The sequence below is a fragment of the Canis lupus genome, chromosome 18, assembly GCF_011100685.1.
Source record: "Canis lupus familiaris isolate Mischka breed German Shepherd chromosome 18, alternate assembly UU_Cfam_GSD_1.0, whole genome shotgun sequence".
Lineage (NCBI taxonomy): Eukaryota > Metazoa > Chordata > Mammalia > Carnivora > Canidae > Canis > Canis lupus.
In genome coordinates, this window is record NC_049239.1 from 34,501,986 (window position 1) to 34,524,687 (window position 22,702).

General features: G+C 45.5%; 1 protein-coding gene across 6 annotated transcripts in view; it reads right to left on the reverse strand.

Annotated features, from left to right (window-relative positions):
• KIAA1549L (KIAA1549 like) overlaps positions 1-22,702 on the reverse strand; it is a 138,011-nt gene that overhangs the window by 75,999 nt on the left and 39,310 nt on the right. For all 6 annotated transcript variants that reach the window (XM_038563061.1, XM_038563059.1, XM_038563060.1 and 3 more), the window contains 3 exons: positions 16,936-17,087; positions 11,168-11,339; positions 772-935 (listed from right to left, as the gene is read on the reverse strand). In XM_038563061.1, coding sequence (XP_038418989.1) covers positions 772-935; positions 11,168-11,339; positions 16,936-17,087 — 488 coding nt within the window. The remainder of the gene's footprint in view (positions 1-771; positions 936-11,167; positions 11,340-16,935; positions 17,088-22,702) is intronic.

A 22,702-nucleotide genomic window follows, 5' to 3' on the forward strand; every position in this document is an offset into this window, starting at 1 on the left:
TGCCTCAGTTTCCTCACTTGCAAAATAATGGCCCTTCCTTAAAGCTATTGCTGGGAGGATTGAGTTGCTATATGTAAAGCTATTGGAAGCACTTATGGCAAAGAGAGTGCACTAGATAAGCATTCGGTATCATGTCCTGACTATAAACATAAAGGGTGTTCAATGATGTGAATATACTTAACACCACGGAATTGTACACTTGAAAATGGTTAGGATGATACATTTTATGTTATGTACAATTTACTCTAATTTTTAAAAAAGATTTTATTTATTTATTCATGAGAGACACAGAGAAAGAGGCAGAGACACAGGTAGAGGGAGAAGCAGGCTCCCTGCAGGGAGCCCGATGAGGGACTTGATCCCACACCCCAAGATCATGCCCTGAACCAAAGGCAGATGCTCAATCACTGAGCCACACAAGTACCCCTAGTTTACTCTAATTTTTTTAAAATATTTTTTTATTTATTCATGAGAGACACAGAGAGAGACAGAGAGAGAGAGGCAGAGACACAGGCAGAGGAAGAAGCAGGCTCCATGCAGGGAGCCCGACATGGGACTCAATCCTGGGTCTCCAGGATCACACCCTGGGCTGAAGGTGCTAAACTGCTGAGCCACCTGGGCTGCCCTTACTCTAATTTTTTAAAGATCAAAATAAATAAGGGGTCTCTTTGAGAATCAGGGATTGGTAGAATGTTTCTGAAGGTGTTTGCAATGGCCTCCAAAGCCAAGAGAGAAAAGGCAAGCAGAGTCTCTCCTCACCACCTCACGTACCTTTGCTCTCTGAGGCAGGTTCATCATGGTGTCTGGCTTGAAGTCGTTCTTGTTCTTCCGGCAGAGCACAGCAGTGATGATGATGATGATGACGGTGACCACAGCAATGGGCGCCAGCACCGCAGCGATGATCCACAGGTTGTTGGGTGGATTCTTTACCACGGCTGTGGGAAAGCAGAGGGACCATGTGACAAGGGGCATTGGGAGGGGGAAAGTAGCCCCCACACCTCTGGTCCCAAGTCATGAGATGGTGAGCAGGGTTTGGGATGAGAAAGGCTCTTGTCTTGGGCAAGTTACTCAAGATCTCTGAGTCTTTGTTTCCTCATCTGTAAAATGGGGCTATCACTTTGTGAGGCATCAGAGAGACAAGAGGTCCATGTGGGGCTTTGGTGTGGTCCCTAGTAGGTACTCAATAAATACTAGCCTTCACTCTTATTAAGAGAAAGAGGAAGATGGATTGGTATCAATTTTCCCCACAGATGATGTCCAGGAATCCAAAGAGAAGAGAGAAGAAATCTGAGGGTCAGAGTTGGACTGGAGGCAGGAGGCAAAGGCCACAGAGAGATGTCTCTAAATACTGCAGCAAAGCCACCTCCGAGTGAGCGACAAATAAACATAGCTGAGTAGATGGACCTACCCCCACCACAGGTTGGTTGGGGCAGGTTGGAAATGCCTTGGTCTAATCATAAGGATCAAGTTGCCCTCAAAGCCAGAGTAAAGAGTAACCAAAGCTATTGTCAGTAGGAAGAGTGTGTTATTAGAAGAAGAGGTGCTTCTTTGGAGGTGGGGTTGGAATTAATTAACCTGTAAAGAGCAACAGGGTGATGGTCATGCTCTGTATCAGGACAGATGTTAGGGTCATGCAGGTGTATACATCTGTCAAAACTCATCAAATGGTATACTTAAGCTCCATACATCTCACTCTTTGTAAATTTTACCTAAACATCATAAATAAGTACTAGATTCTAGGCAATGGCATGCATGCTGAAGTGTTGAGGGCTGAAGTCTGCTGATGTTACAACTTACTTTGAAATGCCTCAAGAGAATAAAATAAGATGGATTAATGGCTGGATGGAAGGACAGGTAGATAAATATGTGATAAAGAAGAGTAAAATGCTAATCGTGGAATCTAGGTGGTGAGAACATGGGTGTTCACCTTATGGTTCTTTCAACTTTTTGAAAGGTGGGTTGTTAGGAAATGTAAGAAAAAGTTCCTGGACATGAGATGGATGAGTCTCCCCCATGACCACTGGTGGGGAGGCTTGGAAGATACTTCTGTCCAATCAAAAAGAGAAATATGTTCTTAGAACTGGAGTAAAGAAAACAGCAACCAAAACAATCAGCAAGAAAAAGAGCTTTTGGAAGGGAGTGGGTCTACAGGAAATCTAGAGAAGAGAGCCAAAGGGCTTGTCCATCCCTTAGGAATGTGCCCCAAGTGGCGGGTGTGGGGAATCCAGCTGGGAGGGTCTATCCTGGCGAACAAGAGGACTGCAGCTTGCTGTTTCAGTTTGGTGATACTGTCCACTAATCCTACCCAAGTTCTCTGCTCTCCCATACCCTAGATGATCTCATAGACCCATGGCTTTAAATACCATCTATGCTGACGATGTTCAGGGATCTTTATCCAACCAGGACTTTATCCAACCAGGACTTTATCCAACCAGGACTTTATCCAACCAGGACCACTACCCTGAGCTCCAGGTTCCTACATCCAACTGCCAACTCAATCTCTAATTGGATACTGAAGAGATACCTCAAATTTATTATGCCTAGAACCCAATTCTCAGTTTCTCCCCCAAACCCGTTCTTGTGATGGTCTCCAACTCAATAAATTACAACTCCTTCCTTCCAGTTGCTCTGGTCAATAGCTTTGCCATCAATATTGACCCTACCTTTTTATTCTCACCCAACATTCTATTCATCGACAAACCTTATTACCTCCAAACGGAGGTGATAAATCCACAATCCGTTCACTTCTTTCTATTGCTGCCCCCACTGTGGTCCAAGCTACCAGAGTCTCTCATTTGAATTACTGCAATGGCCTCCTATCTTGTCCCTTGTACTCTACGGTTTATTTGCAACACAGCAGTGGCATGATCCTTTAGAAACTCAGATTATGACACTCCTTTGCTCAAAACCTTCCAAAGGCTCCCCTCAGAGTAAGGATCAGAGTCCTTATAATTTCTCAGAGACCCTAAGTGATCTGCCTTTCCAACCACCCTAGTTACTTCTCTGCCCTTAGAGCCCACTGGACTCCCTTAATTCACTCTGCTCCAGCCTACCAGTCTCCTACTGTTCCTCTAATGTGCTGGACATGCTCCTGTCTCAGGACCTTTGCACCAGCTTATTCGTCCACCTAGAGTGCTCTTCACCCAGACATCCATGGCTCCCTCCTTTTCTTCTTTCAGGGCTCTAAACTAGTGTCACTACATCTACTCTTTAAGAGAGAGCAATCCCTGCCCCTGACATTCTCCATCTTCCTCATCTTGGTTTTTCTCTAAAGCAGTGCCTCTCAAACTTGTGCACGCCAATCACCTGGAAATCTTGTTCAAATGTATGATTCGGATTCTGTGAATTGGTGCAAGGCTTGAGACTCTGCCTTTCGAACAAGCTCCCAGGTGGCGCCCATGTAGCAGGCGCACAGGCCACACATGGAATGGTAAGGCTCTAAAGCACACATTAGTGTCTGACACGATACATTTGTATTTCCTCATCATCTGTCTCTGCCTCTCCATTAAAATGTACACTCCAAAAGAGCAGGGAGGGGTTTCTTGTTCACTGCTACACTCCCAGGGCCCAGAACAGGGTCTTGCACATAGTAGGTGCTCAATTAAAAGCTGAATGAATGTATAAAGGAATCACCATTATCCCTGTTGCAATTTGGTTCCCCATATAGGTTCTCTCCACATGGCGGAGAGAAATCTCATCTCTTTGGTAGTTCTAGTCTGTATTTTAAGTTAATATACTATCAATCTGATTTGTATATCAGTCTTTCATAAGTCTGCATAGCATAGGTTGGTCCTCCTAATCCTGCTACACTCTGAGGGCTGCTAGACCCACAAAGCTGAGGACAAGAGTCTGGAATATTTTAGGAGACCCCATGGTAAGTGACACATGATGAATCCACTGCTTTTTCTTTGACTTCAACCACCCTCTCTGACTTCAAGTGGTCCCGCATCAGCAGAGATCTGCCTCTCACCCAGCAGCACTTGGATGTGGAGTTCTTTAGTATCAAAAAACCCCCTTCTTTTCCAGAGTTTTTCATCAATCGGTGATTAATCACATTATTAACTTCTGAAAACAGCTCATTAGATAATGTGCTTCTGTTGACATCAAACATTTAATTGCTACTGCTTTTAGCAATTTGGTATTTACATGTGAGTTTGATGCCATTAACGTCTTTTAAAGCTTAGGGTTTCCATGAAAAATAACAATATGCCTCTTTTGGCTATGCTATTCTCTCCCAATGAAGAAAAATGTGTAGTGTATCAGAACATGATACCTTAAATACATATTTCACTAGCAAGAGTCATTATTTACATGAGTTCTGCTTTTACTTGGCTTTATGGCTTTGGTGTATATGTTCCTTCTTGGTGCAGAATGTAAAATCCTTTCACCTGGATTTAAAGGGAAAGACAATACATTTATCGTATGTACATTCGTGAATTCATTTAACAGTCAAAGAGATAGTAAAGTTAGGTCAACTGAAATCATTTAAACCCAGTGTATTCACTGGCATAGTGATCTAAAACCGCAAGGTCATGTATAGAAGTGAAGAGACATGGGGGATCCCTAGGTGGCGCAGCAGTTTGGCGCCTGCCTTTGGCCCAGGGCGCGATCCTGGAGACCTGGGATCGAATCCCACGTTGGGCTCCCGGTGCATGGAGCCTGCTTCTCCCTCTGCCTGTGTCTCTGCCTCTCTCTCTCTCTCTCTGTGTGAGTATCATAAATAAATAAATACATAAATAAATAAATAAATAAATAAATAAATAAATAAATAAATAAATAAATCATTATAAAAAAAAGTGAAGAGGCATGAATGGCTATTTAATTTGCAAGAACTTGGATGGAGAAAGGATAAGAAAGGGGGACAACATGTTCTGAGCTTCTGCTGTGTGTGAGGCACTGTGATATGCAGGTGCTATTATTCTTACTCTCAGTTTGCAGATGAGGAAGCAGAGCCCCAGGGAGGTCAGACGTTTTTATGAAAAGTCATCTCTTTGAAATACACAGCTTGTCAGTTCTACATTGAAATGGAGGTGTGTGTGTGTGTGTGTGTGTGTGCGCACGTGTGTGCAGGGAAGGGTCTAGCCCAGGGTCCAGTCACTGTGAGTGCTCAGTCACTCTCCTGCCCAGACATTTCTGTCCATGGCTCTCATTCCACTTCAGGTGTGGCCCTTGGAGCTCTAGTAATTGTGGTCCTCACCTGCACCCTGACCTCATGGCTGCTACTCTCCTTCCATCAGTGACACCCTCATTGGGTCTCAAACCCTCCCACTCTTGGGAACCTTGTCCTTAGGTAGCCTCAGGTGGTAACTCATTGATCTTCTTTTTAACCTCACAAACATTTAAAATTATGACCCTTATGTCCTTGATACCTGCTGGCCTTCCTGTTTTTCTCCATGGCCCTTATTGCTTTGAACATTTTATTTACTTATTTTGCTTATTTGATCTGCCCACTCAGGAATGTAAGCTCCGTGAGGGCAGGGGTTTTGTCTGCTTCATTCACTGCTATATCTCCAGTGCCAGGAGAGTGCCAGGCACATAGTAGGTTCTCAAAAATATTTACCAAAAGAATGAATGAACACAAATCCCCTTCGCCAGAGGATCAGTCTATCACTTTCTTAAAGTGGCATTTCTTGCAATAACATCTGACGGCCAGGTAAGGCCAACCAATTCCCTCTCTGGTCAGCTTCAGTGTGGGGAGAATCTTCCCTACTCCAGTGGCTGTGGCTCCGTCCAGATCCGGCACATGGAGCAGGTGTAAACCTCCATGCGAAACACGGCTACTTCTGTAGCGGCCACTGCCGCCCATTACTCAGAGGTAATAGGGGTTCAGGGGGCATAGCATGTCCCATCACAGGGCACTACACATTGGCCCTAGTGATTTAGAAAACACTGGAACACACAGAACATTAACACTCTCCCTTCAGAGAAACAAGGTGTTCGTTCAACACCATGATTCTCCATAGGAGGAACTGATTGATGTTGGGTTCATGTTGCTGGCTGATTTTGAAACTATTCAGAGAAAATGAGATTTAAAACATTTCTGCTCCTCTTCTTCACTGGTCCTAGCTTCCTCTTCATCTGATCCTGAGCATGGAGGAATTTCCCAGGGTCTGTCCTTTAGCTCTACACCATCCCCAGACCCTCGAATGGTCTCCAGGAGTTTATTTCTAACCTGTATCTACAACATTCCCAAACCTGTGGTGTTAACTTTAACCTCTCTCCTGAGATGTAGGCTTGAATTCCCACAACTTTCCTAAACTCAGACTTCCATATCCCAACAGCACCACCAATGTTCCAACAGGACTCCCTCTATGTCCCAATAGCACCCCTGGATGTCTGCAAAAAAACACCCCCTCAATATCCTGTCACTGCCCCTCAATATCTGATCAGCAGCTCTGAATATCTCATCACCTTGAACTCAACATGGCCAAAACTGAATAAAGTACCTTCTCCCTTCTAAAAATGCTTCCCCTCTCCAACCCCCTTCCTATTTTCATTACTAGCACATTAATCTCTGAATTATATGAGTTCTTAAACTTTAAGTCACCTTTCCTTCTTCATTCCCTCTCTCCTCTAGTCCCAACTGTAGACTAGTACACTTGGATCCATAAGGTATCCATGAGACATTCAGCTACCACTTACCAAGCCCCCAACAGGTGCTCAAGGAGTGTACTAAGCCCTTCATGAGCAATAATTAACTTGCTTCCTCCTCCAAGTAGCTCTAGAAGGTCAGTATTCTTTATCTTCCCATTCTACAGGTGTAGAAAATGCAGGTCAGTGAAGGTCATTTTTTGTCCCAGAGTTCCAGAGCTAGAGAGTGGAAGAGCAGGGGCATGAATCCAAGAGTGTTATGTTGCAGAGACTCAACTGCTCTGCTGTGGTGTCTTCCAGTCATGTGCCTTACACAGGGCCTGGCAGAGGCAGATAGCTAAAGTCAGCCCTTTGCCCTCACAGAACAGAGCCAGGCAGTAGCTGGGTTGGATATTCAAAGATGAATGAGATGTGGCACGTACTTTTGGAGAGCTCACGAGGGACAGGGAGCAAAAACAACTTGTTTGCCACCTGTGGTAAGGGCCTTGGAATCATCTGGAACTAAGGGAAACAGGGTCAGGGGTGGCTTCAGAGAACCAGGGAATGTGAAGAATGGATCCCCCTGTGTGGCTGAAGCACCATGTAGGAAGGAGAGAAAAACAGGCTGTATGGGTGGAACAGGCAATATGGGACCAGGCTGTGAAGGGACCTGAGCCTTTTGTTGTGAGGGGTTTAGAAGGTCTTCTGTAAGAAGTTCGGCTTTTATTCTGTGAACAATGAAGAGCCACCAAATATCCTGTGAATGGAGTAGATGTGAGATCAGAATCGTGTATTCTGATGACTCTACTTACAGTGTGGACAGTATGTTAATGGCAGAGTGATGGAGGTTGAGTCATTTGGGAAGGACTCGCAAAGTCCGAGAAGAGACGACAATGAAATGGAGAAAGGGAAACACATCATTTGTGAGTTATCACAGGAGGAGGTCCAGGTGGCTGTGAAGGCAACAAAGAAGCGCCACTGAGGGACAGCAGCTCTGCAGGCAGGTGATCCCCAGGTGATCCCCAGACTCTCATTTCCAGAAAGCTCTATGCATTTCCTAATTTGACATGATTGGTCTCTACTGCCCATGCTCTCCAACTTTCCACGGCTCCCCATCAACCACCATAGGCAAAGTCCCCTTGCCTCAAACTCTGCTCCTGATGCTCCATTCACTTCTTGTTCTAAATATAACCAGCTCCCCTCCTGCCCCTTTCCCAAGTACCACAAGGCCTGGAACTGAGGAGGTCATGGGACTGACTGACCCATCAGCATCAAGGATGGATTGGGGACAGGAGAAGCGATGGAGAGAAAGAGACAACGAACTGGGTTTAAATCTCCAGTGAGTTATGGAGGACCTCTGGGGGTCTAGAGGGATTACAGTTATGGGGAGGCAGCTTCAGAGGATCTGGGATCTGAAATAATAGAAGAACTGGCTTGGACATAGCAATGGAGCCTGTAGAGGACGGAAGCCCTGCCAATCTTACAGCATTTCTCTGATCAGTCTGCAGATCCTCAGTGTGTACTGTCCCACCCTTGCTCAAGCTCCCCACACACAACCTCAGCTTCAGCTGCCAACCTCACCTCCTTCTGTCCCAAGAGAGTAGAAACAATCACAGGAAATGTCCTTGGGCTTCCATTACCAAATGGACTGCCCGACCGGCACCCACAGCCCTGGATTTTGCTTTCGCTCCCAGTGCAAAGGATGAACGGTCGCTGCTCCTCACTGAATCTGACCCCTCCACTTGTGCCACTGCCTTGTCCACTTAAGGACTTCGCTCCAAGACAGTTCTTGTCTCTCTTCTGCACTGTTTCTCCCTATTACAGTAACACATCAATATTCAACCATCCTCCAAGATCTCCCTGTGCCTCTCCAGTAAGGGCACCATTAATCTTCTCCTCTTTGCTGTCACTACTTCCCCACCCCGTCCTCCTCAATCCACTCTAGCCAAACATCTCCACCACCTCTGCCTGGAAACCACTCCTGCCAAGGTCACCAATCATCTCCATTTTGTCAAATCCAGTTAACCTCTGTCCTTATAGTAAGTACACTGCCTCTCAAGAATAGAAGTTGACACAGGGCACCTGGGTGGCTCAGTGGTTGAGCATCTGCCTTTGCCTCAGGTTGTGATCCCTGGGTCCTAGGATCGAGTCCTGCATCAGGCTCCCCACAGGGAGCCTGCTTCTCCCTCTGCCTATGACTTTGCCTCTCTCGCGCACATGAATAAAAAAATAAAATCTTAGGGATCCCCAGGTGGCGCAGCGGTTTGGCGCCTGCCTTTGGCCCGGGGTGCGATCCTGGAGACCTGGGATCGAATCCCATGTCGGGCTCCCGGTGCATGGAGCCTGCTTCTCCCTCTGCCTGTGTCTCTGCCTCTCTCTCTCTCTCTCTCTGTGACTACCATAAATAAATAAAAATTAAAAATAAAATAAAATCTTAAAAAAAAATACAAGTTGACATAGTAGCTCACTTCCTTACAGGACATTCCTTTCTTTGCTAATTTCTAAGCCTACTCTCTCCTGGGCTTCCTCCCATCTCCCTGGCTGCTCCTTCTCAGTGTCTTTTGTAGGCTCTAACTCTTCCCTCCTGTGGATTGCCAAGCTATGCTCATGGCTAACCTGCGAGGATGTCTGCTAGACATCTCAACCCTATCATGTCCAAACCAAACTCTCAAGTCCATCTTCCCACTCTTGCTCCAGCTCCAAAAAAAAAAAAAACTCTCTCCCACCTCTCAACAAATTATAACACAAGCAGCACTGAAGCAAACACCTAGGAGTCATGCTTCTTCTTCTGACCCTTACCTCCTCTGGCCACACACAGAACCCATTATCTTGCCCCATTGGCTCTGTCCCCAAAAAGGTCTCAAATCCTTCCATTTCTCTCTAACACCTTCACCTTTCACCTGGACACCTGCCATGGTTTTCAGTCCTGCCCTCTGCAATTCATTCTCTACTAGGAGAGAGAAAGAGCTGAGAATGGAACCCTGGGGGACTCACATAAAGAAGATGCAGCAAAACCAATGAAGCCAGTAGTTGACCTGACCAGACATGGGGATGGAGCCTACAGAGAGGGAAGGAGAGAGGCACAAAAGAAGAGACTCTGGGTTAGAAACATCATTTCGGAGCTGAGATTGCACAGGGTAGCCATCATTGGTAGGCAAAGATGCATCTGTGAGGACATGCAAGCCAAGAAGTGAATCTGCATCAACATGGAAGCCACACTTGCCCTGGAGGAAGGCAAGAGATGAGTAGAAGATGAAAACCATGAGCCAAATGTCATGTTTTTTAAGGAATAGCACACCAGCTAGGAAGTCAATAGGAGACGATGACCTTCCATGCCTGGATGCTCAGCAGGCTGCCAAATCTAAAATGTCTACCACATAGTCTCTCACCTTCATCACCACCCCCACCTCATTTTCTTTATAGACCTCATCTGGGTCCCCAGCACCTAAGCCACCACAGAGCCTCCTCACTAGTCCTGCTCCTCTCATCCTGGACACCACTGACAGGTTAATGTCCCTAAATACGGGGTAGTTCTAATGACACCATGCCCCTGCACCAAAGTCCTCAACAGCTCCCACAGCCTATCGTATCATGCACAGTGTCCTTCTCCCGTCACCCAAGGCCCCAGTCTCCAAAGCAATATATCTTTCTGAGCTCATCGACTCTTCCTCACATTTCTGCTGTCCAGGCAACTCGGACTCCTTGTTTTTCAAGCCTGCCTGCCACTTCTCACCTCCCTACCTCTGCTCCTGTGGCTCCCTCTTTCTGGAATACACACCCTTCCTCTCCTCCTGCTGAAATCTAAGCATGCAACACAGTTGAAAACATATGTTTGAGGTCAGATAGACCCAGATTCATATCTTGGTGACCTAAGTACCGGTTCTCTGATGGTGAGCGAGTTTGTTAACTTTCCTGAGCCTACATTTCCTCGCCTGGAATCTGCAGGTGGAGAAAGGTACCTTAGTGAGAGGCGAAGGTGAGGAAATCTCTGTAAGGCAACAAGCATCATACCTGCCACAGAGAAGGCAACTATTGTTTTTCATACTCCTTCTCTGTTCATTTTTTCTGGGCAACACTTCAGACCAAACTGTCCCTCCACGAGTCCTGGATCACTCGGCCTCCTCCCTGCACTTTCCTGCATTCCGCTCCTTTGTATTTGCATTATTAATGTCGTCTCTGCTTCTTAAAGGCAGTGACCATGTCTTGCCCATTTCTGTATGTCCACCGACACTGAGCACAGTTCATGCAACACTCCATAAAGCTTAGTGAATCAAATTATCTTTAATTCCCCGGCAGACAATATCATCTCAGCCATGGTGATTTTTCCAGCTGTTCACTGGACTAATGAGGAGAAAGAGCACGTAGGACTTGGGGGGCAAAGCAACATCATTATCATCATCCTAATATCCAAAACATATCCCTTACCCAAAGCCTACAGCTTCAAACAACACAGGAAATAGCTGACTGATTTAAGAACCTTCTAAAACACAAATATGTTTCGCTCTGGGTCCATTAATGTGAGTTTGGGGAATCACTTAAATTTGCAGGGAGCATGAAAGGGCGTTAAAAATAATGAATGCAAAGACTATCCCCTTACGGTCAGCTTGCAGAAGGACCACATGATGCAGAGTCAAGGCCATCCTCTGGGAGTCAATGGTGCTCAGGATCTTGGCAGCTGCAGTCCCCAGCAAAGGCTTCCCGTTGTACAGTGTATAGTAAGTCAGCTCCGCTGGGTCCTTGGGTCCCGGCACCCGCTGCATCTTTACCATCTTTCAGAAAAAGAGAGGCCATGTTTACAGGGCAGCTTGCACCATGCAATCACCTTGGCAATCAGGAGGCTCTTTCCCCATTGCTGAAGACTTCCACGGCTAAGTGGACCCACAACATTTATTTAAATTAATTTAGTTTAGTCTAGTTTTGTTTCATCTTATTTTATTTTATTTATTTTATTTCTTTTCTTTTTTTTGGGGGGGGGGAGCATGGAAAGTAGAGTCCCAATATTTATTATCAAACATACATATATTATGTGTATACATGGATAGTTTTCTCCCTTGGAAGTATTAAAAAATTGATCAACCCTCAATCTATAAAAAATACCTACTCTACATGATAGAAAAATCTCTCCAAGTTTACACTGATCTATACTCAAGCCAAAATATACAATATGAGCAATGTCTTAAGTCTCAGTGTAGAGGGAACAAGGTATATTTTAGATATCAACCTTCGTGTACCTCCCTAATGCCAGCATCATGAGAAGCCCTGCTATTGCTGGAGGGGGAGACAGGGAGGAGAAAAAGATTGAAAATATGAACATCTGGAAAGAACAGCTTGAGACTGGAGAAGAAAACGCTGAAATGGTGATGTCTTCCAGCCTCCAGAGAACTCTGGCCTCATTTGGAAATAGGCCTGCACATTAATTCAGGGCATGTTAGGTTATTCTCAAACAAGATTTCTAATTTCAAACTCCTGCTATTGCCAGAGAAGGGGAAAAAATGAACTTATATGTCTGCAATTCAAAAGATCTCTGATAAAAGCAGTACTTGGGAGACTCAAAGTTCTTTTTCTAAAATAACCTTTGTTGCTTTTTCTCCCTATACCAGTTATACACATAGTCACTACAGACAATTTGAAAACAGAAAAGAAAAGCATCAACAAATGAAATAAAATAAAAACAATGTGTAATCCCTCCACCACAAGCAAATTACTATTATTTTGGAGCATTTGCTTCCATTCTTTGTTTTTTTCCACACAAACCTTTTATTTATTATTCCACAAAACTATTTATAATACTCTTTATATAAAAATCACACATTGCTATTTTTACTTGCATTCTTAAAGGACTATAAATGTAACAAAAACATAAATGTTCATTTCAACACAGCATTCCAATGCACACCTCATAAACTTATTTAGCAAATCACTTTTTTCAAACACTTCAATTGTTACTCATTTTTTAGTATTGTAGTTAATTGATCGTCATTATAAATACATAAAACATAAATTTTTATATCTACATAATGTTCTACTACCGGCATGCCTCATAAACTCAACACTTCATTTTTGAACGGTTAGTTTGTTATCAAGTTTTCAACTATAATTAACAACTGATAAACATTATAGTATAGTATTTTCTAAAGTGTGTATTACAGATTGCAAGCTTCATAGGACATTAAAAGATACTACAGAAATGTTTACATCAATATTGGTCACAACAGCAAAAAACCCTGGAAATTCAAAAGTCACTAATAACAGTAGAATGGATTAGTACATTATGGTACTACACAATGAAGTAGTATAGAGTAGTATAAATAAACTACTGGTATTTGTATCAATGTGGGTGAATACAAAATCCTGATAATGAAAAAAATAATTCTGATAATGAGCAAAAGAAAAAAATCACAGAATATAAACTGTTCAGGGAGACACACATGGATGGTAAAATCTACACAGAAAATACAGGCGTGGCTTAAAACAAAATTCAGAAGCAAACTCAACCTGGATAGGAAGGAAGGGAGTGTGTATAGAACTAGAGAAGACAGGGATCCCTGGGTGGCGCAGGGGTTTGGCGCCTGCCTTTGGCCCAGGGCGCGATCCTGGAGACCCGGGATCGAATCCCACGTCGGGCTCCCAGTGCATGGAGCCTGCTTCTCCCTCTGCCTGTGTCTCTGCCTCTCTCTCTTTCTCTCTCTGTGACTATCATAAATAAATAAATATTTAAAAAAAAAAAAAAAAAAAAAAAGAACTAGAGAAGACACATAAAAGCCTTTAGGGGTAAGGTAAGGGGAATGTTCTTATGCTTTGGTCTGTGGCTTCCTTTTATTAGTGTTCTCTGAGGTCTGCATGACTTTATACTCCTGTGTATGTATGCTCTACATAATTTAAAACAGTTATTACTACAACCCAATAAAAAATGGGTTTAAAGAAATCTGGCCAGACACTTCACAAAGGAAGGTATCTGAATAGTCAACAAGCATATACAAAATGCTCAATGGGGAAATGAAAAGCAAAACCATAAGACACTGCTATCACCCAGCAGAGTGACTGAAATAAGGGCCAACAATACAAAGTGCTGGTGAACATGAGGAATAGCTGGAAGTCTACATCTGGTTGGTGGGAGTGGAAAATGGCAAACTTTGGGAAAAGGTCTAGCAGTTTCTCACAGAGCTAACATACACCAACCCTATGAACCAGCAATTCCACTCCTACACACTCAAGAGAAATGAAAATACACGGTCATAGAAAGACCTGTAGAAGAATGTGCATAGCAGCTTTGTTTATGATAGTTGAAAATGGAAAAAGTCTGGTGATCTCTCAATAGAAAAATGGGTAAACTGTAGTATATTCATACAAGGGGATAATTACTCAGCAATACAAAGGAATACACTCCCAAATAACACATGATGAACCTAAGAAACACTACATTGAGCCAAAAAAGCTTTATACAAAAGAGAATATATTTACGTATATGAAGTTCTAGAACAGTGCAAACGGATTCGTGGCATGGAAATGAATATGTTACCGAATATAAAATAGTAAGTACACTGTTAACTGTAGCACCTAGATGGTGAGGTTATTGGTGCTCACTACATAATTTTTGTGTGAGTTTAAAAGTGTTCATAACAAAATGTTGGAGAAACAGGTATTACTAAAAATAAGGCTCTTATTGGCAATATACGAACTTGTAGCTGAACAAAGTTAAGGAATTTCTTTACTGCAGGTCTTTTTAAGAGTCTTCAGTATGCCAAAAGGCCTTGGGGATCTTCAGGTAGGGGCTACAGAATGAAGCCTTGCCCAAATGGATATGGCCATGGACCCCCTTTGCCCCAGGGCACCTTGTGGGACCATTTCTGGACACTCTCTGAGAAACTCTGCTCCACTGTCTTGTCTTTGTGTTCACCTCTATCTCCTCAAAGTGAATTTCCAGGAGTAAGATTGTGACCATCTAGGAGGTTCTTGTGTAAATTGCTCATTGGCCATATGCAGAGGTCATACCCATTTACCATGTTTGAAAGTGCCCATTTCATCACATCCTTGCCAACACTGGACGATGCCATCATACATCTTTGGTAGGTGAAAATGATAATTTGTGGTAGTTAAAATTTGCATCACTTTTGCGGCAAATGGAGCTAAACATTTAAAAATGTTGACTGGTCATATGGATTTCTTCTTCAGACTCAATTTTTCAGATATAGTCACTAGAGAAATATCTTTGAATTCTAGAATATACATTTCCATATTCATAAAAGTGGCTCATCTTTTAAAATTATCTAAGCCCAGAAGAAAGGCCACTGGGTAGAAGCATGATATAAATTCCGCAGAGTGAATTTTATTTGGGAAATTTGGGCATGTCATTCCAGTCCCTCCCGGGACAGGAGGTAAGGCTAGTGTTAGTATAACCAGGTAGAAGGTAAATGGGCATTCAGATATTTAATAATTTCACTCAATTTCAATTCATAGCGAATTCTTGTTACCAAGATTTCTCCAAGGACGATGTTAGAAGACGATCTACAGCCTCTATAAACTAAGGATTTGCAGAAATAAATCCCTACTTGCTCCACTGAGACTTTCCAGGCAGCTATGGGGCCAAGTACATTGGAGAACTCAAAAGAAATGAGGGAAGACCATCTCGCTGGGCTCTTTTAGATGTGTAGAATGTGTTAGATTTCTTCGGTTTACAAGAAATGTACAATAACATCAGGATTATAGGGTTGTTCTTTCTTTTTCTTCAGCTGAGGCAAATCCCATTTTATTATCTGAGTCTCAACAGCTTCCTTTCTGATAGTTGGAGAAGTGGATTATAGGGCTCACATAGACCCCAGTGAGGGTAAATCATAAACCTGGCACAAGAAATTAACTATGGCTTTACCTGGTCACAGGTTGTCACCAACCATAAAGACAGAATGAAAGCAAACATCTGCTAGGGGCCAGATTGGGACATGGGGCCAGATTCACCAACTGTGAATGGAGGACCTCAAGTACTCCCTCAAGGGCAGGATGCTTGACTGAGGCAGGGAAGTGTGTTCCAGAAAATGGGTTGTGTGTACTTTCAAAATTGCCTGGGGACACAATCTGCAGACAGCTTGGAGTAATGCCTATAATTTCCTTTAAAACGCTTCCTCTTAGACACTGTGATATCAAGCCTGTGTGTCTGGGTTAAGTTACACCCTAGATGTGGCAATTGCCAAACGGACAGTTTACACCGCAGGGGCAGTGTGCTAGATTCCAATTAGGAAGCCCGCACTCAGGAAGCAGCTACCAGGAGGGCTTCTGTACTTTGACAGCTTGCTCAATAGAGCTTTGTTAATTAGCGTAACAAATATTAGCTACGGGGGTTCTCAGTTTTGGTGAAATGAGTGGTATTCAGGATATGTGGATTGGCTGGAATATGCTAGAGATGCCCCCACTCTTGCTTGAATTGAATAAAGAATCTAAACCAGCTTGGAGCCTCTACCTTGAGAATGGCTTTTGTGTCTGTCAGGATCCCTCTGAAGCAGACTCCGAGTTGCGTGCTTGGAGATTATTCGGGAGGTGCCAGGGACAGACAGGAGAGGAGACAGCGGGTGGAACGGAACTAGCGAGAGGCATTTTACTAATCTAGTTAGCACAGTGGGTAGCTAAAGCTTAATTCTATGGGAAAGCTCTAGCAATTACTGAAAGCACACATCTCAGAACTCCCAAAGCCATGAAGCAAGAGCGCTGTGGTGTGCACACCCCTACCACTCACTAATTCCCAGGCACTTCCAGCCGGCCCTGGCAGGGACAGAGTGGGTTCTGGCATCCCAAGAGCAGCCCTTCAAGAAAGAAAGGTTCAGCAGTGGCTGTTGGAAGCCCACTGGCATTCAACAGAAAGGGAAAGGGCTCTGGGCAGGGCATCAGTAATGTCTGCTACAGCTCCCCCACCGAAATCCCTGGGTGGTCACCTGCCCATTACGCACGTGCAGGGCCCTGTTTTGTTGAAGCTGACTAATTAAGGATAACAGCGTCCTGCACCTGGGAAACTGATTGGTGCGCCTGCCATCCACAGTAGCGGTGGCAAGAGGCCCAAAGGCCCTAAGCTCTGGGACTTCATCCAGTCTCCAGAACAGGTTGGGGAGTAGTCAGTCTGTGCACGCTTACTAAGAACTTCTGTTTAGTAAGCATGTGCACGTGTACAGAATCTGTTCTGAAACTTTGGAGTCTAGTAGCAAGATAGGGGAGTAGCTCACTGTCACCCTCCTCCATGATTTTGATGGTCGTAACCACGAACCCCCCAAACCTAAGAGGAGTGTTGATTAAATGCTCCTCTGCACACGGCATGGCTTACTTTAGTCTCAGGACGTTCCCGCACATTTGTCAGAAGACCCCAGTGACTTGCCACACACGCACCTGCACGGTGTAGCTCCCCAGTGTGGTGGCCCGTTTAAACCGCCGGCCTTGCTGCTGGGACATCATGAACAGCTGTGCCAGGCGCTGCTCCATGACCCGGGCGAAGCTCTGGTTGTGCAGGCCCACCAGCGAGTTGTCCACGCCCTGTAGCACTGTGGATGCAGAAGGCAGAGGGGCTGCTCAGAGGACAGATTCCCTGCGGACTCAGAAACCACAACCACCACTGGCCCTGTACCAGCCACGGAGGGCCCTGGGCCTACCTCATATTAGGACTTGGCCATCCTTGCCTCACTTTACCCTGACCATAGCCCCAGGAGTAGCGAATCACTGTCCTCATGTTATAGATGCTGAAAGGTTATGTGACTCGCCTAAGGTTATGCAGCTAATAACCAGCAAAGTTGGGGTTTGAACCCGTGTTTATGTAACTCTAAAGCCTGGGCTCTCTCCTCCACAAGCTGTGACATGCCTGATGCTGTTGTATTTAATCCAAACCTTATTAAGATGTTACGTGTTGTTAGAGAGCATGTGGGAATACAGCACAGCCGTAGGTACGACTACATGGATCTTTCACTGGTTCCCGCTCAGAAGCCCCGGCTCAGGGCTACCCTTACTGCATTTTCACTTCTCAGCAGCTTTGCTAAGGAATCTGAGCTCCATCCTGCAACTCAGCTCCTCACACCTAGACAAGCCACCCTGCCCAGTGTCCTCATCTTTCCCTCCTCCATGGGGTCCTTTTGAGACCCATCCCTAAAGTGGCCCAGAGCCTCTCAGGTACGCTCCCATTCAAGAGCAGGACAGTGTAATAGAAAGAGTGGGCTGGCACTTGCCAGTCTTGAGACTTCAGGCAAACCACTGGCCCTTCCTGAGTCCAAGTCCTTCTCTATAGAAAGGGAATAAGAAAGTCTACATCACAGTAAATCTATTCCTTGTGGGCTATAAGGTTGAAATGAGACCAGATGTATCAAGCAGCTTAGCAGTAATGCCAGGTGCGTAGGAGATAAATGAAACTCCTCTTTCCAGCCCTCCTCCACTGCTGTGTCTCATCTATATCCAGGGCTATCTGGGTAGGTAAGGCATTCATGATGGAAGGGTAGGCAACGGCTAGTGCATGCATGGCGGAGGACCGCAAAGAACACACCAGGGCCATGCCAGGACTGGAAAGATCACTTACTATGGGAGTCATGTCCTTTTGCCATCTACCCCCAAAGCTCGGTCCTTCCTCCAAGTCCCTTGGGAAACAAATGCCACCCCAAACACACAAACACAGCCTCCAAACACAGTCTTTCCTGAGATCAAAAATGCTAAAAAAAAATTCTCATCTTTTTAAAGAGACAAAAACTTAACAATGGGCTGGGTGTGCAATCCAAGATTTTTCAGTTAACGGAATTTGTTCTACCATAGTCCAGCCAAGGGCCACTAATACCACCCATCTAGGGGGATATGAAAATAGCCCGAACGTAAAAACATGTTGCTGTTATGAGCTCATTCTGTACAGGGCCAGAATAAGCTACTGATGGCAGCGATATGGAGCATGATGGTGAAACCGATCAAGAGAAAAATAAAAACCCACAGTCGAGTCTCAGAAATGACTTCTTTGAAGCCACAAATGCCAAATAATCCCCATAGAGGGCATAAAGCAGCTCTTTTCTCTAGGGCCCTTGGGAGGGACTCCCAGCTCATCTGTCAAGCAGAATTCCTGCAAACAAAGATAAGACACGTCTGCACTCTTCTCTCCATGGCAGGTCCCAGAGGGGCCCCTCAAAATCCCCCATGATGCAACTGTCAGGCTGAGGAAGGGTCAGCCTACCTCTTGGTCCCAGAGAGGAGAGCTGCGTTCTCTCTGCTTCAAAGATGTGCCTCTAGTAAAATTAGAGAATCACTGCTGAAGGATTACTTATTTTTTTTTCCTTTATAAAACCAGCTCCACACCCAGCGTGGAGCCTAATGCAGGGCTTGAACTCCCAGCCCTGAGATCAAGACCTGAGCTGAGATCAAGAGTCAGATGCTTAGCCAGCTCAGCTACCCAGGTGCCCCTGAAAGATTACTTCTAAGTTGGCTTCTCCTGTCTACCAGACACAGGAGTCGAGGGCATCATCATGGGTTACTCCAAGCAAATCCCAGGGATGATTCTGGGGCAGACATCAAAGAAAGGGAAAGTCAAAGCTCCCAGGTGATGAAAAAGTTCCAGAAATAGGTAGTTGTGATGGCCACACAACACTGTGAATGTACTTAACACGACTGAATTGCACAGTAAAACATGGTTAAAACAGTCAATTGCATGTTATGTGTATTTCACCCCAAGTTTTTAAATTGAGGGAAAACAAAAACCAAACCAAACCACAGCCTTCCGGGAAGTGTAAGAAGCTGCGGGAACATCCCACAGGGTTATATGGAACCTCCAACTGGGCAGTGTCCACATGGCTCACTGCTCTGTTTGCCAAGAGCAGGTGCCCCACTGGGAGGCAGCTCCAGAAGGTCTGGGGGTTGGAGCCAGGGGTCTGGGTTATCATAATCTATTCCTGATGGTGTTGTAGAGAACAGATACTTTATTTTTTTTTAAAAAAGGCTTGAGCATAGTGCTACAAGGCCCTTTGGAGGATGCCCATTAATGCTAGCTGCTGCTGTTGATCAAATGTGCTTCTTTGTTAGACACATTTTTCCCAGAAGAAGAAATAACTGTGTTCCAGGAATTGTGGCTCCCTTCCTTTCCCCTGAGAAGCGTAGCAGGCCGCAGGCTCTCAGCCCTCTCTGCCCACCTGGAAGGGACTAGAAAGGGGCGTGCATCTCCCTGAGCGACCCTGAAGCAGTAGGGGAGCTTGGACCCTGGCTCAAGTGCCTAGGAAGACAGCAGTCCTTTGGCCCATCAGCCAGGGCCCTGGCCATCCACCCTTCGCCACCACTGACTCAGCTAACAGGAGGCGGGCAGTCCCCAGCTGCATCCATAGGAGCTCTCCAGAAGATTCGGTGGCTGTTACATCACTGGTCTCTCACTCCTTCTTTATTTACAATTGCCCTGAGCAATAAAATTTCAACAGTCGGCTCAGCCTGGTTCAGCTTCCTATACAGAAGCTGAATTGTTTTATGTGTCATTGAATCCCATACATGCAGAGCCAAAAGAACCAGAATGCTCATCTCCTATCTTGTCCTCATTCCACAGGTGACAGCACGACATCCAGAGGGCCTGAGTGACTTGCCCAAGGACACACTAGGTTAGCAGCAGCCGGGCTGAGACCAGAAGAAATCCTGAGACTGCTAGATCTGGGATTCTGACCCTGGTGGTGCAGTAAAGACAAGAGGAAAAACCCAAGGTGGGGGCAGCCCGGATGGCTCAGTGGTTTAGAGCCACCTTCAGCCCAGGGCCTGATCCTGGAGACCTGGGATCGAGTCCCATGTTGGGCTCTCTGCATGGAGCCTGCTTCTCCCTCTGCCTATGTCTCTGCCTCTCTGTGTCTCATGAATAAATAAATAAAAATCTTAAAAAAAAACAAACACAAAAAACCTAAGGTGGGCTGTGATCTGTGTGAGGCAGCAATATTAAGTCTGCACGTCTCTATCCTGCCTTGTATACCCAATCCTCACCACAGGATCTGTGGCCAGCAGAGGGGGCTGCAGGAATCACCCTAAGGAAGCCACAGTATTTCCACCAATGAGGGATCCAGGCTCAGGGAGGAGGGGAGAAGTATTTTAAAAGATTTTATTTGGGGATCCCTGGGTGGTGCAGTGGTTTGGCGCCTGCCTTTGGCCCAGGGCGCGATCCTGGAGACCCGGGATCGAATCCCACATCGGGCTTCCGGTGCATGGAGCCTGCTTCTCCCTCTGCCTATGTCTCTGCCTCTCTCTCTTTCTCTCTCTGTGACTATCATAAATAAATAAAAATTAAAAAAAAAAGATTTTTATTTATTTATCTTAAAGAGAGCATGGGCAGGGGAAGGGGCGGAGGGGTGGGGGAGAGAACCCCAAACAGACTTCGTGCTGAGAGAGAGCAAGACACAGGGCTCAATCTTAGGACCCTGAGATCACGACCTGAGCCAAAACCAAGAGTTGGGTGCTTACCCGACTGAGCCACCCAGACACCTCAAAACATAGTTAATATAAATTTAGTGGGAAAGCAGGTAGAAACAGGTCACGGTTTCATAATATCAACTACAGAAAGGAAAAGTTGCCCCCCATCCTTTGAGCTGTTGGCAAGGAGCAGATGACAGAGTGCCTGTGATTGGTATCTGGGAGCGAAGGGCAGAGTGGTGTCAAGGACCTGCGCCTCTCAGCCGGATGAACAAAGCTATTTTCATTTCGCTTCCCAATCTCCTACCCCTTCTGTGAATTACGGTCAAAGGCCGGTGGTGGCTGTACATGAGTGGAGAGAGTGGGACCTGAGCCAAAGGGAAGGAAGGAGGGTCACGCTGACACTGGCTCTCGCCCCTCCCACTGGCACTACCTGAGTAACTAGCCCCAAACACAGTGACAGGGGCCCTTGTTTATTCTGATGACCAGCAGCTGGAAGAGCAACAACATAAGCAAATGAGTTACACAGGCAGGGGTGGGTGGGGGTGGGTGGAGGCGGGCAAGGGCTGAAGTCCCAGCATGATTTTCTGAAGGTTATGCTACTAAAACAAGAAGCAGGGCAAGACCCAGGTACTCGGGGAAAGGATGAGACAGGAGGTTGTCGAGACAGCCTGTGTTTAAGGGCAGATGTGTTACCATTTAATGTAAACCTTACGTTAATAGAAGGAGAGACATCTGCAACTTCAAAAGCAGCATTCCTGGTGGTGGAGGCATGATTCTGGAAGTGTTACATAACCTGCTGGTTCAAAAATGCATTGCTGAGCGCCTGGGTGGCTCAGCCAATTAAGTGTCTGCCTTCAGATCCGGTCATGATCTTGGGGTCCTGGGATCGAGTCGCACATCCCACCCCTGCTCAGCAGTGGGGGGGGGGGGGGCTGCTTCTCCCTCCCCTCTGTCCCTACCTCCTCCTTGTGTGTGCTCTCTCTCTCTCTCAAATAAATGTATAAAATCTTAAAAAAAAAAAAAACATTGCTGGGTTAGTATCATTTCCCTCTTGGGCATAAACTCTGATGGTTTTTTTTTTCTTTCCTTCTTTTTTAGAGAGAGAGAGCATAAGTGGGAGCAGAGGAAGTAGGAGAGAGACCCTCAAACAGGATACATACCCAGCACGGAGCCTGACATGGGGCTCGATCTCACAACCCTGAGATCATGATCTGAGCCAAAACCAAGAGTCAGATGCTTAACTGACTGAGCCACTGAGGCCCCCTGTTTTTTCTTTTAAAACGCATTTCTTTAGTTTGTCTTTCTAGCAGGTAAAAATCATCTCTGCATATCCATGGCTCGGTGGGGGAGAAAGAAATGAGATTTTCTGCAATTTCAGAGAGGTCTTGAGCAAGCCTCATTGAGCAGGAGTGTGTGCTCCTTTGTTAGGATTCCAGGCAGCAGCCTTGCTACTGTTTGTTTGGGACAGCATGTGAGGGAGGGGATGGGGCAGGGAAGAAAAGAGGGAGGTTTCAGACAGGCTTGCCCAGGCACATTTTCCATGACTTGTAGGATCCTCCTCTCTCTTTGCTTTGGGCTGACTTGTATCTTCCCAAAATTCCTATGTTCAAGTCCTAACCCCCCCATACCTCAGAATGGGACTGTATTTGGAGATGAGGCCCTAAAAGAGGTAGTTAGGGTAAAATCAGATCACATGGGGAGGCCCTAGTCCAATATGATGGGTGTCCTTATAAGAGGAGGAGTTTAGGACACAGACATATAG